Here is a 20,257-nt window from a genome sequence, read left to right on the forward strand (position 1 = left end):
AGCCGCTAGCCAATCCATGCCAAATATAACGTCAAACCCGTGCATGTCTAATACTATCAAATTAGCAGACAATATTTTCCCCTGAATCTCTACTGGGTAGTCGCGCAGTACCCTACTACACCTTACTACTGATCCAATCGGCGTAGATACCAACAATTTAACATCTAATGACTGTGTTTCAACCCCACATAATTTAACACACCCCGAAGACACGAACGAGTGTGTAGCTCCTGAATCAAATAATCTTATAACTTTAAAGGAAAGGATAATCACCATACCTATCACCACGTCACCTGCCGTCTCAGCCTCGCATGGCGTCAAAGTAAACGCCCTGACTGGAACCGTATTCCTCTGTTGGCCCCCACGTGGCGCCTGATAACCTCCTCGATATGGTCTAGGAGCTAGAACTGTATCTAGTGGGGTAGGGCAGTCTCGTACCATATGCCTCGATTTACCACAGCGATAACACACGAGAACTGCATCTGATGGGGTAGGACAGTCTTGCACCATGTGCCCCAATCTACCACAGCAATAGCACACTATACCACCAGCTCGACACTCCCCCCAGTGCCTCCTACCACAAGTCTGACAGACTAGAGGACCCTGCCCTGTCTGCACCTCACGTCTTCCCGTCTCCTGTCTCCATCCTCTGCCATGATTTCCTCTCCTCCACTAGCCTGGTCTATGACCCTGCTGGTAGCCCGTAGATACAGATCTATTCTTCTGTCCTTGCTCCTTTGCATCAAGACGCTCACCAACCTCTGCCAAAGCCACCCTGTCGACTAACTCAGTAAAGTCCTGGTTCGCAGCACCACCACCTGCTTAAATATACTCCGCCTCAAGCCCCTCTCAAACTGTCTCGCCTTCCTCATCTCATCAGGAACAATATACGGGACGAAACGAGAGAGCTCAATGAAACGTGTTGTGTACTACTAGACAGATAGCTATCCCTACTTCAGACTCAGGAACTCTTCTACTTTAGCCTCCCTCACAGTAGCTGGAAAATAACTTTCAAAAAACAGCTCTTTAAACTGGTCCCATGTCATAGCTATCGGAGTCATCCTTTACTGCTCCAATAGTCTTACCGCAGTCCACCACCTCTCAGCCTCTCTAGTCAGTCTATAGGTGGCGAAGAGGATCTTCTGCTCCTCGGTACACTATAACACCGCCAAAATTTTCTCAATCTCCTGCATTTAGTTCTCAGCGGCTATAGGATCAACTCCACCTGAGAATGCTGGAGGATTCATCTTCGTAAACTTCTTTATGGTGCACCCATGGCCTGCAGATGGGCCACTTTGCTCCCTCAAACTCCCAGCGATCTCAGCCATAACCTGCTGAGCCACGCTACGTAATACCGCGTCAGAGTCGGTCCCAGCTGCACCTGATGATCCTGCTCCATCACTGCCATTGGCATGGGCACTATTTCCTCCCGGATCCATCCTACAAATAATAGACACAACTTAGAAATCCTATCCTTCTATTTTACCAACCTATCCTCACCACCTATCTCAACATTTCCAACTCATTTCTAATCCCTAGTCCTAAATTCTAGGAACACAACCCGACAATAGCTTACTATGGTTTTCCTGAAATCGTCACCCCAAGAAAAACATAGAAACTACCATGGAAGTCCTGCCTCTAGAATGTAGAACAGAACTTCAAATCTTTTCCTAAACTCTAGTATTGTTTCTGCTGCACTCTAAAGTCTACAAAACCTAGCAACCTAGGCTCTGATACCAAGTTGTCATGACTTGCTCAATTTCACACACACACACACACACACACACACACACACACACATATATATATATATATATATATTAAATCAACATCATACAGTCAATACTACATATCCCACAATCCAGCTCAGCAGGTCATCATCCACATGGACTCGTGGGTACCAGGGATATAACATAACATACAGCAAAAGCCTACACAACAGAAAGTATAAAATTATATACATCTCATCATAATGTGCATAACACATACCAAAGTACTACAAACATGATCTCTCAGCATATACATCCCAAAAATAAATCAAGGGACAATTCCCACCAAAAATATAACTATCCCATCCAAGACTTACCCTTCCAACAAGGGCAGATAACTGCTCTATATCAGCGGGGCTTTTATCGCTTTCCTATTTGGGGCTCCTGAAAAGTTAATGAAATTTAGGGGTGAGACACCTCTCGGTAAGGGAAATAAACTAATACTAGTATGTGGCAACATGAGTAATCCGTGTTCTATATATATAACATTCATAACATATTTAATACTGTTTATCAAATATGGGAAAACATAAGTATATCAAAACATGGTAGAACATACTGCATTTTCATCACATAATATCTCATCTCATATCATAATAATAATATCATAAAAACAATCCTAGTAGGTTAGCTGGCTGTTGTCATGTATTACCCCCACATGATTGGGTTGTGTGGCCCAAAGGCGGGACCTGACAATGGTTGACCGATCACTGCCAAGTCAATAGTCTAGTCTGTAGGTCCAATGGGCCTACCCAGACTGGTCCGTACACCAGGGGCGATAATAGCACACTTCTTGAACATAACCACATCGACCATCCAATCTCACACCACTCCGTACAATGACGTTAACACAGATATCATGATCACAAGGACCATGGACACATAGCAACGGTACCGTGCAAGTGCTAGCCTAAACCAAGCCAACCAGTTTCTAATATCATATACATATAGTAAAATTGTGATACATAGATATCTCATATCATTCATTTTCACATCAATCATATCATTTCACGTATATACGTGTATCATGAAAATCATTGGCCCGTACGCCAGTATTACACATTTTATCATAGCACGGCCCGTACGATGGCAAATCACATAGCACGGCCCGTACGCCAGCAAATCACATAGCACAGCTCGTACGTTGGCAAATCACATAGCACGGCCCGTACGTCGGCAAATCACATAGCACAGCCCGTACGTTGGCAAACACATCCACATATATTTATATAAAAACATCTTGGCCCGTACGCCGGTTTTTCATCATAAAAATCCATATCATTCACATTCCCAGAAAAACAGCATTTCACAACTTTTTTACTCATGCCACACAGTAGATTTTCCACATATTCAACTTACGATCATTTTCGCAATATTTTGCAAATATAAAACATATATATAAACATATACATTTTCCATAAATCAAATGATAACTATATGTATATAAGCATTTTCCAAAACAGTACTAGCTTAGTTTATCCCCTTACCTGGTTCCTGAACAGCCCTTAAGAAAGTCTTCCCTGCACCCGCAAAATTTTCAACTCAATGCCCTGAAAATAAAATTCACCAGAATTAAAGTTCAGTATTTTCGTACGTACAACATTTTCTATAACTATCACTAAGTCAAATTAGGCTTAAAAGCCTTACCTCAAGTTAGGGAGGATTCCCAACGTTCCCAATCAACACCCTAGGAAACGAAAACTCTCAGTATTAAACTTTAATATTTTCATGCGCACAACATTTCTTATAACTAGCGTAAGACCAAATATGGCTTAAAAAGTCTTATCTCAACTTTGGGATGATTTCCAACTAGCTTTCTCCCACGATCCGCTCCAACAGATTTGGAGAGAACTCCGCTAGGAGCGTCGTGGTAACTTTGGATTGTCGATCTGGAGTAAAAATAGTCCAAAAACGAAGAGAGAGAGAGAGAGAGAGAGAGAGAGAGAGAGAGAGAGAGAGAGAGAGAGAGAGTGAGTGAGTGAGTGAGCCGAAGGGGGGAGAGAGGGAGAGTTGGCTGCTTGAAGAAGCCTTAAAAAATACGGATTTCATATATATAAAACAGGGGATTTCGTTGACGAGCCCGTTCTTCGTCGACGAGTCCTTCACAAATTTTGTCGACAATACCCCGTATTCGTCGACGAAATTCAGGTTGCCTCAGAACCCCTCTCGGTATTTTCTCGTCGACGAGCTCCTGTGTTCGTCAACGAATTCTCTTAAGCCTTCGTCGACGAAACCCTATATTCGTCAACGAAGCTTGGCAGCTTCCTTCCATTTCTTTTTCCTAATTTCCCTTTCTTTTATTATTTAAATTTCACTTAAAATCTGGGTCATTACATAAAATGTAACATAATGAATAAAATGGTCAACCTGAACCCATGGATAACGAGAACACCTATCAATCACAGGGGAAATCTAAACAGCAGCAAACATTAAATTTCAATCATCTATCCATAAAACATAATACCAGAGTTATCTACATTCCCAAAATACTGTATCTATTTACATTCTTCCAAAATATTTTAAAATACATCTAGGATCCTATAATCAAAAACAATTCTGATCCTAGTGCATTGCTTACTCTCATAACGGGGTAACTTAGTAAACTTAACGGCGGTCACGACTCGCCGGTCATTCAGGGTTTCCTGAAAAATATATTAAGTTCGGGGGTGAGACACTTCTCAGTAAGGAAAAATAAACTAAATACAGCTGTGTGGTAACATGAACATTTAATGCAATTATACATATATAGTACATTTCATATATCGGTAATCATTCATCATAACATACTAAATTCTCATATACTTTCATATTTATTAATAAATCATAACGTACATAAAATATCTGTTATAACTGATAATATTGAAAGCATACTCAGGATGAATAGCTTGCTAATGTCATGTATTACCCCCTATAACGGGTTGTGCAGCCCGAAGGTTGGACCCTACAATGGCTGGCCGACCATTGCCGAATCAAATATGTCTATAAGTACGATAGACCCACCACACCCTGGTCCGGACTACCAGGTGGATGTGCACACTCTACTAAAGCCACATCGACTATCCATCTCCCAATTCCTTGTGGGATGGTTAGAACTAATCTGATCATAAACATCTGATCTATAAGCTACGGTACCGTGCTCCTGCACTGAACTAAAGTAACATCCGAGTTCTGATAACATATAGTACATGATATTATAACATCTTTGATGATTTCATAAATATGGCCTCGTGCCGAAATCATAAATACGACCTCGCGTCGAAATCATACATAAATACGGCCTTACGCCGAAATCATAAATACGGCCTCGTGTCAAAGTCATACATAAATACGACCTCGCATCGAAATCATAAATACGGTCTCGTGCCGAAAACATAAATAAGTACGGCCTCGTGCCGAAAACATAAATAAATACGGTCTCGCGCCAGAGTCATTTCAGGTATATACATTATGAAAATAAATCCATTATCATATATTCGTCAAAATCATCGTAACATAACACATTTTTCATAATACCTGAAAACATGCTTTGCTCGTAAAATCTTTCATATCATATTACATTTCACATAAAATAATTCATGTCACACATGTGCTATATAAAATCATACTTCCAATTCTAAAATCATAATTTTCTTATATCTCATACATTTATACACGTTTCAACATAATAACAGTATTTTTCCCAAACGTGCATTTATTCCATAATATTCAAATATCGTAAGTATTTTCAGGAAATCAATTCGTTAATAATAATACTAATTTTGCATAAAAAGTAATTGCTTTAGTTTATTCCCTTACTTGACTACTGAGAAAAACCTCTATAAACTCTGGTCTCACACTCATGGAATTTCCTAATCAATACCCTGAAACCGAAAACTCATAGTACTAAACTTCAATATTTGTATGTGTACATCATTTCTTATAACTACCGTAAAGTCAAATTTGGCTTTGAAAGCCTTACCTCAACTTAGGGATGATTTCCAACTTACTTTCACCAACGATCCACTCTGACAGATTTGGAGAGAACGTCTCCAGGAGTGTTGTGGTGATTTCGGATTGTCGATCCGGCGTAAATCTAGCCCAAAATCGATGAGAGAGAGAGAGAGGACCGAAGGGGAGAGAGAGAGAAGAGAGTTTACTTAGTTGTGAAGTTAAAAATCCGAATTTTTCTATTTATAGAACTTGATTTGTCGACGAGTCACGTCATTCATCGACGAATCCTTCATTAATTTCGTCTACGAAATTCAATTCTCGTCGACGAAATTCAGTCGGCTCAAAACGCCTCTCGGTATTTCTTCGTCGACGAAATTCAATCTTCGTTGACAAATTCTCTTAAGCCCTCATCGACGAAGTTGACTTCCTCCTTCAGTTATTGGTTTCATTTCCCTTCCTCTTTATTATCTAAATTCCATTTTTATTTGGGTTGTCACAATTATTGAGTAGTGACAAAGTTGTCAACAAGAGTAAACTTTATCAAAGTAAAAATACAAATTCTATATTTGGAAAGATTTTAGATTTTAATTTGTATTGGATTTGGATAAAATATAATATACAATTGTATTACAACTTCTACAAATTTATCCAAATGTAAATTTAAGGTTCAAAATCTATACTTTTAAAGGCAGTGAATGTAATAAGCATAAAAAATAGAAAATATAAATGAATAACTGAGATAAATCAAAAATCCAAACTATCAAACATAGTTTGTAGCTATTAAATTTATGAGCAATCAATCAGAATTTCTATTAAAAATTTTTAATAAAGAGAATTATCACAGATTAAAAAAGAGAAAAGAACCACGAAAAAAAAAAAGTAACTTATACATTTATGTGCGTAGATAACTTACACATTTGTGAAAAGAACATGTAAAGCACTAATGGTGGATGCCAAAGTGTTATTTGCAAACCATTCGGTGAGCGAGACGAGCAGATGGAATTGCCAATTGGCCATTGGCTTTTGCAACATTATCCAAACTTCTCTAGTTTCTTACGGATCTTTATTGCTTGTTGAGGGTAAGCCGAGTGTGGGATGACCACCGAGTGTGATGGTTCATATACACACACATATCAATATCCAGGGACAATACCTTGGAAGATTTCTTTTCCATTCGGGTCAGACCTACTTATTAAATGGGAAACTAACGTGTCCAATAAAGCCAGACAATGAATGAGGTGTGCATTGCGAATTGTGAGTGATCCGCAACTCCATCCATAGCAAAAGGGTTTACGGAGAAATCAAGAGTCAATATGCCAGCTGAGGTGATGATTCCTGGTTCTACCCTCTTGGAAACTAGGAACGTAGTTTTGGATCTGCTGAAGGACTTTGTTTCAAGCGGTAAGATTAATGGTAAGGCTTGACTTAGAAAATTTTGCTCTTATTCTTTTAAGACATTTTAATGGCCAACTCTTAGCACTTTAGTTGGACATGCTTTATGTTTGAATTTGTATTGAATTTGGATAATATGTAATATAAAATTATATTAAATTTTATTTAAATTCATCCAAATATAAATTTAAAGTTCGAAATTCACGCTCCAAAACGCGACATAAAATATAAAATTATGTTAAAATTTGTTCAAATCCAACCAAATGCAAATATAAGGTCCAAAATCCATGCATCCAAATGCACCATTTTTGCCGCATTTTGAAGCATGCATTTCGGACCTTGAATTTGGATGAGTTTGGACAAATTTTAATATAATTTTATATTATATCTTATCCAAATCTAGTACAATCCCAAATTCAAGCGCTCTCTAAATATGGGATCGGAGTTTTTCATGTGATGGATCTTCGATTATCGACTTGACAGAGTTAACAAAGGATGTGGAATGAGATATATGTATGCTACTTTCGTTTTTAATGGACTCATGAGAAATTATTATTTTACGTCTTAAATAACTAATCATATCTTTAAATTTTGAATGATTTTGACAAATTTTAAAAAGGGTAGGGTTAAATAAATAATTTTTAGTTCGAAATGGTTCAACATTCTTGCAATTTGTTGTTTAAAATTTTATTTGATTATGTTGTGTGTAATTCCAGCTAATTGCTAATTCTATTTTTAGATTTTAATTAATTCCAAATTAGCCCCAATAACACCTAAACATAAACCTATTTATTTTGACGCGTGTGTGCTAAGCCTGATCAAGAAAAATGTACGTTCACCAAATAATATTCAGCAAAACATAAACATGTCACAAGCACAATCTACAAGAACACATTTACGTGGTTTGGCCCAAAAATTGGCTTACATCCACTGCAAAAACTCACCTCCTAAGACACTATATTAAACCGGCGAAAATAAATACAAGTACACACAGATTTACCCTTTCTTGTCTTATCAATTTCTTCTGGAAATTAGCCCAAGAACAACCCAAGAAATCTACCTTCGCACCTGCGAATAACCCTAGGTTTCTTCCTATTGTTCTCCCTAATTTCCCTACAAGAAACCCCTCCCAAGAAATCAAATCTGTGTCTTTAACTTCACTTACTCTTGCGTACACATCCGTTGGAGATACCCAGCGCCGACCACCCTCCTGCCGTCTCCTTCTCTCCCGTGCGCAGGCGAAGGATCTATCATGGCTGCAGGTGCTCTCTCTCGGTGGTGATGGCCTCCTCGGGTCGCAGGTGTCTCTCCTGCGGCTGGTGGAGGAAGAAGCCTCACAGCTCTGCAAGGGAAGCCGCACCCACCTCCTGCCGGATCCTTCTCTGGTGCGGCCTCACTCTCTCACGCGGCTGAAGAACCCTCGGCTGCAGGTGCTCTCGCTCACGGCCGCTGAAAAAACCCTCTCTTGCGCTCAGGTGCGGCTGCCCTCTGAACCTGCAAACAGAATTTTCAAGAACCCCTTGTGCTGTTGTTTTTCTTGAAGCTGCGAAGACGCCTCCCCAGATTTAGCCCCCTCGCGCTCTACTGTTCAATTTTACAACTAAAGGAAGGATAAAGTAAATTACAACAATGCCCCCCTAACAAATAAAAAATCACAACAGCCATTTGATCTGAAGCAGCGTGGATGGCTCAGATCTATCCTAGATCAAGCTTGACACTCCTACAGATTAAATGACCTAATTTAATAATTTCTAAACTTATAATGTAATGCTATTTATTATTGGCCCATGTGACCTGTGCTGCCGAGTATTTTTCCTAGTAAAAAAAGTTTAAAAAAACTTAAGACTCCACAAAGCTTAAAAAATATAAACGAAACGAAAGGAAAATATGAAAGAATCTAATTTTCATAATTGGTTATAGAGAAAAGTGAGAAGGAAAATAAAATATGTAGTAAATCAATGAATAAAATTTGATTTTAGTCATGATTAACATTTAAATTTTTTAAAAAAATTTTAGTCATATTAGAACAAAATTATATTTTCAATAATATTTATATATAGAGAAAACATAATGAAAAAATTATTTTTTTTTAAGTTGTATTTTTCTTTCCTTTCTTAAAAAAAATGAAAAATCCTTAATTAAAAAAAAAAAAAAAATACCCATGGCATGATTCTTATAATTGACCCTTCAAATAGAAGACGTGATAACTATTGTAACACTCTCTTTGTATAATTATTTTCAATTCAATCCGATTCGATTTTACCAAATCCTTCCCCTACAAGATAAATGAGCCATGCATCTACATATGACTACTTAGTTGTGAAAAACAAACACAACCTTAATCGATTAACAATATTTTCCCAAAGAATTATAAATTAGTATTTTATTTTTATTTTTATTTTTATTCAATAATTATATCAAAAATTTGTAAAATAAGATTCTTTAATTTTTTAATTTTTATTTCTTAAAAATGGGGGAGGGGAAGTGGGGAAGTGCGATGACGTGTGGGAATGAGAGTGATTGATGCGGGGGTGTGTGAATTGCCAATTGGCAATTCCATCTGGTTGTCTCGCACCAAATGGTCTGCACTGAACATGTGAATCACGTATATCGTCAATCATCATAACAAATTAATTTTCTATTACATTGCGTCGATGGTCATGGCTTATTGGATGAAGTCCTTTCTCTCTTCTCTTTTCTTTTCTGCTTGGCTGGTGCATGGATCGGCGGGGTTGACTGGGCCATTCATCCTCACCCATTATTATGTACGTATGCATAAAATTAACAACTCCACTTTTCACCGCGTGTTGAAATTTCACATTCAATCCAAAAGCGACAAACTCTAATTGACCTTTTTCTTCTGTTGAAGGTTCAAATTACGTCTGGCACAAAAACTACAGCACATATCCCATTCTCATTCATGCCTCTTTCCATCCTTCTTAGCCATAACATTTGAGCCCTTAATGTCCACAATAAAAACTCAAGTTTTACCATTATTATGTTTTTTTTTTTTTTTTGCTAATATTCGGGATTTCAACTTGAATGAGTTCTATGAATCTCTCATATGGCATTAAATGGAGACAGGATGTGACCGATCCCACATATATCTCATGATAAATAAAAAAATTAGGATCTCTATACAAAATTGAACTTGCCAATTCTTATTACTGACTAGAAAACCTTGTAATTCATGTCTAGTTGAATTAATCTTTATGTTTCTCAAGAGAACTTAAATTAAAAGTCATTGATTAATGAATTGAACCTAGCAAATTAATCTGAAGGCAACTGATAGGGCAAAACAAGATTGAATGATGACCATACAATGTCCTTTGATGATGTAACCCAAAAAAAAGAAAAAAAAGAAAAAAAAAAAAAAAAGGCACCCTTAAAATTTGAAAGGATTTTAATTTTCAATACAAATTTAAATTCAACACACCCCGGCATATATTTGGTTGAATAACTGTGTTGTCGTAGTTTGTTATGGTTGGACGCGGGCCAGCAAAGAACGACGGCTTCGGCCCATAAAAGTGATGAACTTTCAACAGCTTAGCGTTTTAATTGGGCAACCTACCGGCTCAGCAGCATAGCATTTCATAGGGCCCATTTTCCGGCCCATCCAGTCCACCGCATTGAACCTACTTAACCGCGCGACATATAGTCAACGCCCGTGAAGCCCAGTCTATTGGGCCTCATGGAAGGGGACAAGTGTCCTTTGGAATCGGAGCAATGGGCGGTTCCTCCAGAGGTCCGCCACTTCCTCCACATGAGCCCACTAACTAAACTGCTACTTTGCATGTGCCAGCGACACGTATTCCCGTGAGAACATTTGCGTCACACACCTGTCACACGCTCTTCATCAAACACGCAATCAAAGCCAGAGTGCAGACCCCAACCCAAACTACAAATTGTCAAGAACAAGAACCTGAAAATCACAAATATCAAATATCAAACGGGACACTGCCATAACCTAAAAAAAAAAATGAAAAAGGAGAAACAACATTTTTTGTACGGTGTACGGACATCTTGAGATTCAAAAGTGCAATTTAAATAAGTTTTTTGGTTTTGCTTCTGGGTCCTCTGGGCTTGGTTCCAGTGGGAATTGAATGAAGTTTTCTTGTGAATGCAGTTCTCTCTTGGAAGACTCTTCGCATTCGATCTGGTAAGCTTCCAATTAATGTAGTAGTCGTAATAAATAATAGTGAAACTGTAGAACAAACACTGTAACTGTATCGTGTTTTCTGAGACGTCATAATGCTGATGCTTTTGGGATATGGGCGTTTGAGATAATGTGTTGGGTGTGAAAAAGGGTGTTTTTGGTTTTGTAGGGAATGGTTTGATTTGTGTGGAAAGGGAAGGAGAGGAAAGAAAGTTTGAAGGAAAAAAAATTCATGTATGGTGTTGACTAATTGGGTATTTGGCTTTATCGATCACAGGTTGTGTCGATGATGTTTAAGAAATGAAGGAGCTTGATATTGTGGGTCTCTCCCTAATCTGATTGAGGTTGATTGTGACTTTGTGAGAACCAAAGATTTCAACGTCTTGGAAGAAAATAAAAGAAGCTAGGAATCCAGTCACTTTTCACGGGATATCCGGCGCTGTTGACTAGTTTTTTCTTCGCCTGCTCTGTTTTTAAATTTTTTCTTCCTATAAATATACAATCTTTTATAGGATTCTTCTGCTTCTTTCGCTCTATTTCTCTTTTGGGGGTTTTTTTTCGTCAATCTCTGTTGTTCAGTCGCAGCTGAGTTTTGATCGCACAGATATGGGAGTAAAGGTTGCGTCTTGTTTTAAACTACCCTCTGCATTTTCCTCCTCCTCCTCCTCCTCTTCTTCTTCTTCTTCTTCATCTTCTTCTTCTTTATTTACAGCACATCATCGCGATCATCATCATAATAATGGAAAAAAGAACCAATTATTTGTTCTTCCATTGGCTTACCGTTCAAATCTTTTTGGTTCTTGTTCGTCATCAATCGTTCTGAGGTTTCCATCCTCCCATAATATGATGTCAAGAAGCTGCAAAGTCAGGCGATCTTGCAGTGCAAGTCTGAACGAGTTCTCCGACGGTGAGTTGTCCAAACAGATTGAAGAATTGGTACAGAGATTCGACGATGGTACTGAATGTAACAACCCCAATTGGACAATACCTGAAACCTTCCGATTCGGAGGAGATGAAAATATCGCCAACGTGGCATTCCGTAACTCCTTTTCTTCATCGCCGGCGGACTGGCCGGAGAGAGACGAGGTTGCGCCGGGGAGTATAGAGCGGAAGGCGAGCAGGGTTGATATCCCTCTGTCCATTCGGATCATAAAGAAAAAGCAAAAATTGCGAGAGGGTTTTAGGGAAGCAGGGGACTTCAGTTACTGTTCTGTGAAAAAGGCTTTCTCCTCGCTTGTGTTCATCATTCGAGAGCTTCAGAGCTATGCGTTACAGATGCGGGAGACTCTGTTGTATGAAGATTTGCAGGAAATTCTAACAGGGGTTCAGAGAGACGTGAACGCATCCTTTGTTTGGTTGTTCCAGAAAGTGTTTGCAGGGACACCGACCCTCATGGTTTATGTGATGATCCTTTTGGCCAATTTCACAGTTTACTCAATGGACAATAATCATACTGCCATTGCAGCTTCTTCTCCCCCAAGACTCTGCTTACCTGTCAAAAACCAACAGCAATCAAAGCTTGAATCTTTTTCTGCAGTAAACACTCTTGTAGTCAATTCTTCTGGCGGAGTTTTGAGGAAAACCTTAATTGGAGGCAACAATGGAGGGGATCAAAACCCCAGTTCTGTTCCTGATGATCTGAGAACTCATGTTTCTTATGAATTGGGTAGAGAAGAAGAGGTGAGGCTGTGGGACTCAATGGTGGAGGAAGCTTCAAGGATGCAGGTGGAGTGGAGGGGTGAGGCTCTTGATCACGAGACGGTTCAACAATTCGTGTCGCCGGTGAGCGTGGAGCTCGAACCAGATAAGTACCTGGAGTATTTCAGAACAGAACTTCTGTACCAGAGGGGTTTATCTAAGGATCCCAACAACCCGCTGCTGCTCTCCAACTATGCCCAGTTTCTCTTCCTGGTTGCTCATGATCATGACAGGTAAATTTTATCATTTTGGTTTAGCAACTTACTTATTTTTCGCAGCCAAAATGCCATTGAATTTAAGTCTTATAATCGAGAATAGTTTTGCGTTAATCATTGTTTAATTATCATTTGGAAGTAACTTGTTCTTTACAGCGAAATTTGCATTGATTTTAAGTGAGCAATACTTAACACTTTTTGTGTCAATCCAATTTCCCACCCACTGTTAATCCCCCTTTATATTTCGGTGATCATTGATTAACTACTCCACAATCTAGGTCTAATCTTTCATGTTGACATTGCTACTTTGAATAATCATGACTAGCCTTAATCTGCTAACAATAGAAATCATTTAGTAGGCTAGGAGTAGGACTATATCTAATCTTTTATGCAAGAGTTGACATTGGTATTTTTACTCTTGAGTTATCATAACCAGCCTTGATTCTGGTTCAGCCAAGTTTTACTGGCGCTAGGTTTCCAACCTACTGCAACATTCTCTTGTTGATCAAATGGGTAATCATGGTTTTGCTTCAATTTCCTGTTGTTTGGCTGAATTGATCAGGGCGGAGGAGTGCTTCAAACGGGCGGTGCAGGCAGAGCCACCGGACGCAGAGGCGCTGGTTCAGTACGCAAACTTCCTGTGGATTGGAAGGAAGGACTTATGGGGAGCTGAGGAGAGGTACCAGCAAGCCATGGCAGCCGAGCCAGACAACCCGAGCCATGTATCCAAGTATGCCAGTTTCTTGTGGAGCACTGGTGGCGAAGACACTTGCTTTCTTCTTGATACTACCCAATAATCTCAGCATAGTTTCGAAGTTTTAAAGTTAGTGACCTTTACAATCTACAACAATCCCTTTTGTGCTTTCTCACTCTTGTATTTTCTTTTCCCGGCTTAGATATTCAGTAATGATATGGGAGCCCTTTTTTAAAAAAAAACTTTAAAAGTGAGCAAAATGTGCCTTTGCGGGTTGTGCAGAGCATCTCAACCAAAATAATGGGAAGAGAGGAGAAAAATAAAAAAAAGAGAGAGAAGAAAAAGGAATTTCGCGCAGCGTCTTTGTATGCTTTTGCAACTCTCAAGGTAGTAAAAAGCAGAGTGCGCTGTGGTGTAAAGTGAGGCAGGGTATCATTTGTCGCCAACCCCCCAATTCATATTTTTGACAATTAACACTAGCAAGTGTGGACTCATTTAATCCCAATGAGCAGCAGTGCAGAGGCAGAGCTGGTGGGACAGTGGCTAAATACAGTGGATGAGTTGTCAATGTTATCAGGCCAAACTTTTCCTAATGCTGCAGTCCACCTTATTCCTCGACCTCATGTGAGGCTACAAATTCAAGTCTTCATCCAGATCTAAATACGCACGCCCTGCCAATCCGATATTTTGAATAATTAAAGTAGAACTTTTATAATAATATTTTTTTTTTTTTAAGAAGGGCGATACCTCTATTTATTTATTGATAATTCCTTACTTTTGGCGGAAAAATACCGTGATTACAAGACAATCAATGGAAGATAATAAAAGACAAATACGTTAAAAATCTCTCAAAAAACAACATCAACATCCAGTCAAAAATCAAAATACAAGACCAAACAAAATAGGACCTATAAAACAAACTTCACGCAACAAAACAAAACAAAATATAAACAACATAGGGCATAAGATAAAACCAAAAGAAAAACAGCTAAACGTACCTCATATAAACCGTACCCATCTTCTCCAATTTATACAAACAATTACTAACTCTAGGGAGTTGACTATTATTTGCAAACAAACTATATCTCCCCATAGCACTTTGTCAAATCAAGGCATCTGCCACTTTGTTCCATTCTCTATACCAATGATTTATCGAAAAATCTATTCCCTCCAATAAACCAATAAGTTGCTCCCATTAACTACAATATTCGAATCACATTTAATATCAATACAGGTATGTCCCAAATTTTTGCAAATTTTTATCCCCTGTAATACAGCTCTCAATTCAGCTTCATTATTTGAACAAGTACCAAAATATTTTGAAAAACCAATCATAAAAGAACCTGTATGGTCTCTAAGGATGCCACCACCACCCGCCGCCCCTGGGTTCCCCAAGTTGCTCCCATCCAAATTTAGTTTCAACCTCCTTTGCCTCGGTTTTAGCCATCTCACACTTTGCATAGTTTTAATTCTTTTATTCACAATTTGCACTTCCAAATTCTGCAATATCTGAAAATCCGCATCCTTTAACTGAACCATTTCTGTCATGTTTTACTCAAAACCCCTACCCAATACTTAATGGAGAGTCACACATAACTACTACTCTCTAATTTTATTCTCATTCTAACCACACATCTTCTTCTCCACAGCCTCCAAACTACTAAACAAGGAATCAAACCCATCAAAGAACCCAGTTGAGACAACCTGGAAGCCCTATTAAACCACATTTGGACTCTTTCTTTCTAACTTTGTTGCCTAAGGAAAGGAACACCTACCTCCACCAAAACATTTCTCCAAACCTTAGAAGCAAGGTCTCCCTTATTTAACACATGCTCAAAATCTTCTGATTGCCTCATCTCACAACAATTACACGCCGAAACAAGTGAAACCCCCACCCTTCTCACATTTTCATCAACACTTAGGCACTTAAAAGCAGCCTTCTACATACAGATAGAAATTTTCTTTGGTAACCATTTGTTCCAAACCCACTTAGCCCAATCAAATTTTGGAACTCTAACTCTGATAACATCCCATGCGGATTTTGTATTAAAACAACCATCCTTTTCCAGGAGCCATAATAGAATATCCGAAGAATTTGTAAGATTTCCCACCTTTTCCATCACGTCATCCGCTTTACTAAACCCTAGAATCCTCTGCAAATTTTCCACATCCCACGCATTATTAATAACCAAATCTTTTAATTTGATATGAGATTGAGCACCATTTAGACAATCTGCAAACAAAGGTCCTGAATTTAGAAACTTATCATACCACAGATTTACATCTCCTTCTCTAACCTTCCACTTATATTTGCTTAACAGTTCAGGCATACCCTGCAGAACTTTCCTCCAAAAGGAAGAATCTGATCCATGCGATCTACCAAGAGTAATATGACCTCCTTTCACATATTTAACTTTAAAAAATCAAGTCCATAAAGAATTTTGCATTAATAAATTCCAACCAAACTTCATGAATAAAGACCGTTGCACTTCCGAAATGTCCCTTACTCCTATGCCCCCCTCCTCCACAGGAACACACAATTTCTTCCAAGCTCTCCATTTCATTTTTTCTTTTCCATCCTTAAATCCCTAGAAAAAAGAAGCAAACATACCTTGAATCTTTTTAATCACCAGTTTCGGTACATTTAGAACAGCTAACAGATGCAATGACATACTTGAAAGCATATGTCTCAATAAAACAAGACGGCCTCCTTGAAACAACAGTTTACTTTTCCAGCCTTCAACTCTCTTACTAATTTTTTGGATTAAAGGGTCAAAATGATAGTCTTTCAATTTATCATCCACTATTGGTACTCCCAAATACGTAAAAGGAAATTTACCCTCAATAAAACCAGTCTCTTGAAGAATTGCTCCTTTCCTCTGAACACCTAACTTGTTGTAGAAAAAAATAACTGATTTATCTTTATTCACCCTTTGACCAGTCCAATTTTCATACTCTTTAATCACCCCCATTAACTGACTAACAGATTTGTTTCCAGCATTAGCAAAAATAACAACATCATCCGCATATATTAAATGTGATATAATCAGTGCACCACACGGGTGTGCAAAAGGTAAAATCCACTTCTCAGACAACTTTTTTTGAATTAATTTAGAAAGAATTTCTTCCATAATGATGAAAATATACGGCGACAATGGATTCCCTTGCCTCAAGCCCCTTTTAGACTTGAAAAAACCTCTATAAGTGTCATGCATCATGATAGAAAACCATGAAGTGGAAATACAATTCTGAATCAACTTACAAAAGCAATCTGGAAAACCAAGAGCTTGAAAAATCTGATCTACCACCTGCCACTCCATTCGATCATATGCTTTGCTCATATCAAGCTTTAGCATTATATTACCTTCTCTCACCCGCCTATGTAATAATTTTGTCATCTCTTGAGTAAGCGTTATATTTTCAAAAATATTCCTCCCTTTTACAAAAGCACATTGTTCTAAAGATATTAAATCACTCATTACAATGAAAGCTTACCAACAAGGATTTTGGAGAAAATTTTATAGATTACGTTACAAAAGCTTATCGGCTGAAATTTATCAAAAGATTGAGGGTCCTTTACCTTAGGGATAAGCACAATGTAAGAGGAACAAAAATACTGAGCAAACATATCACCTCTAAAGAATTCTCTTACCGCATCCATCACATCATTTTTAAAAATCTTCCAACAGGTTATATAAAAAGAAGACCCAAACCCATCCGGGCCCGGTCTACTATTCACAGAAATAGACGAAACAGCTTCATAAACCTCCTCCTCAGTCGGTTCTTCCCTCAGCCGACCTATAGACTCCTCAGAAACTACCGAATGGATGATATCTTCCAAGTTTGACCTTTGCACTGAACTATTTTGCCCCAAGAATTGCTCAAAATACTTCACAGCCTCATCATGGACCATCTGCATATTTTCTAATATCGAACCATTAGGAAGCGTCATTGAATTTACACAAGAATTTCGCCTTTTTTGCGTAATCACAGCATGAAAAAATTTTGAATTCTAATCCCCATCTATCAACCATTTCATCTTTACTTGTTGCGCCAATCTAGTCTCTTCCCTTTTATACCAAACCTCCAATTCAGCCTTAGAAACAAGGAACTCTTCCTCAACTGATTCTGAGTATTCTGTCTGCAGTAAATTCTTATAATTATCCACCCTTTCCTCCAACTCTCGAATAAAACTACCAACACGCCCGAAAGTCTGTTTATTCCACACCCCCAGCCTTTGTTTTAGTCTTTTTAATTTACCCGCCAATTTACACAATCCTGACTTCGCCACAATGTGTTCTCTCCAAGATGATTCAACCATTTCCAAAAAATCCCCATGAGACGTCCACATGTTCTGAAACCTAAAAGGCGCTGGCCCATACCTCTCCTTACTCGCACACAGCTGTAATAAGATAGGAGAATGATCTGAAGTATTTCTTTTCAACAAAGAAGTCTTAGCTTCACCATATTTTATAGAAAAAAACATTATTAATCAGCATCCTGTCTAGTTTCGCCCAACTTCTTCTCAAGCCTTGTTGGTCTTTACACCATGAAAATTGACTTCCTTCGAATTTGAGGTCCAATAACCCACAGCTATTAATACAACCATTGAATTCAGCCATAGATGGACCCAAGCGAGGTCTACCTCCTACCCTTTCCTCATCTGACCGAATTACATTAAAATCTCCCATAACAACCCAAGCCACATCCACACTCGACATCCCCTGAAGCTGTTCCCATAAATCTCTTCTCTTAATATGATAACATTTAGCATAAACAAAAGTAAGAAGCAGGGAACCTCTATCCTTAGTTAACAAAACTGTCACACATTGATTTAAGGTACCCACCCAATCCACTTGAACATCATCATTCCAGAACAACCAAATCTTCTCACCTTCCTCTATATTAGAGCAAAAGTTCATAAATTGCAAATACATCGCCCACCTTCAAATCTTTTCTATATCTTGAAAAGGTTCCGAGACTACCAAAATTGAAATTTTTTGATCCTTCACAATTTGTTTTAATCTTCTCTTCGACGTGCCCAACTCCCTTAAATTCCAAAACATAATTTTGTCAATCATAGGTTCAACTTTTGAGGTACTACTTTAGACCTATTAGACTTTCTCACTTGTCCATCATCATTCTTTTTTCCTTCTGACTCACCCACTGTCACATTATCTAGATCAGAATAATATTCTTTTTGAGTATCAATCCAAACCTCCAAATCTCCCTTAGATAACATATCATAATTACCCCTCAACATTTCACCCTCCACTTCCCCCTCTCTCTCATCCACCTCCTCCATTAAAATCAACTTTCCATCCTTATCCATTTCAACTTCTCCCCTCCCCCCTTCATAAACAACTCTGATTTCCTGAACAGACCTAGAACAATCTCTCAGTTCTACCTGCACCCCTACCATCCCTGACTTCTGGCCTTTACAACGATCTGCTTTCTCTCCACTATTCTTCTCTACCAAATTAACTTCCTCCACTCTTTTAGTCCCCACATTATTAACCTTATTCACAGTTTCTTTATTTTTCTCTATCACCTTTGACGGACCATTCACGTTTCCATCCATCTTCTCTTCCACTCGTTGTTCCTGACTCTTCAAAATAGGACCTTCCTCTTCAACTATCATATTCTCTTTTCTACCCACTTCTTTCCAAACCATCTCATCTATCTCCTTCCTCATACCAGCCTTTCTTTTATCCTTAGGCTTAACTCAAAACCGGCATACAACTTCAGTGTGACCTTGCCTACAACATTTGTTACAATAGAAACCCCTTTTCTCATATATTACTCTTTGTCAATTCTGTTTTTTTCCTACCACCAATGGAAAACCCTCCACGGGATCCTTCTGCAAATCCACTTCAACACATAATCTCGCACTTGTGGCTCGTGTTCTATATAACGTGGCATTATTCGTTCCTAAGAATCTATCAAATCTAGTGGCCAAACTTTGTAAACAATTCATTCTATATAAATGTAAAGGCAGACCTGGTAAGAAAATCCACTGAGGTGCAATTGATGGCTCCTTGTTGACATCAAAATTCACGAACCAATTAAAAATCCGAAATTGGCACCCTGCCACCCATCTTCCTTCTCGTGCCCATGCATGAATGTAGTTCTTTTCGTTTACTAAATGCAACAAAGCATGGTAGTTATCCATAAAACTTATCCTAGGAACTTCAAAGAGGCCCCATGATTGGATAATATGCCTCCGAAGGGCATCAATAGATGGTCTTGCAGAAAGAAACTTTAGCACCAATGCAAACTTCAGATCCTCCGTAACTTTTTCCATCTCCACATCCGAGAAAACAAAACCTAACTCCCAATTAATTAGTTCCGGTTTCCTCAATGGGATTTTGAATTTTGAAGATGGAATTGGTCTCTTCAAAGC

At 38.5% G+C, this 20,257-nt stretch overlaps 1 protein-coding gene across 2 annotated transcripts; it reads left to right on the forward strand.

Annotated features, from left to right (window-relative positions):
- Nucleotides 1-11,015: 11,015 nt before the first annotated feature.
- Nucleotides 11,016-14,029, forward strand: LOC131167001 (uncharacterized). Of its 2 annotated transcripts, XM_058125718.1 has the most exons (3): nt 11,016-11,250; nt 11,525-13,178; nt 13,723-14,029. In XM_058125718.1, the coding sequence occupies exons 2-3, from the start codon at nt 11,854-11,856 to the stop codon at nt 13,955-13,957; spliced, it is 1,560 nt and encodes a 519-aa protein (XP_057981701.1). In that variant the 5' UTR covers nt 11,016-11,250; nt 11,525-11,853; the 3' UTR covers nt 13,958-14,029. The 2 variants fall into 2 exon arrangements, with proteins under 2 accessions (XP_057981701.1, XP_057981700.1); XM_058125717.1 differs by having other exon boundaries at nt 11,016-13,178.
- The last annotated feature ends 6,228 nt before the right edge of the window (nt 14,030-20,257 follow it).

Source organism: Malania oleifera, chromosome 10 (genome assembly GCF_029873635.1).
Source record: "Malania oleifera isolate guangnan ecotype guangnan chromosome 10, ASM2987363v1, whole genome shotgun sequence".
Taxonomy (NCBI): Eukaryota; Viridiplantae; Streptophyta; class Magnoliopsida; order Santalales; family Ximeniaceae; genus Malania; species Malania oleifera.

Bases quoted from the DNA above. Each gene is read 5' to 3' on its own strand.
- LOC131167001 (XM_058125717.1), top strand. From the start codon at position 11,854: ATGGGAGTAAAGGTTGCGTCTTGTTTTAAACTACCCTCTGCATTTTCC. The intron at 13,179-13,722 runs GTAAATTTTATC...TGAATTGATCAG, and splicing joins GTTGCTCATGATCATGACAG to GGCGGAGGAGTGCTTCAAAC.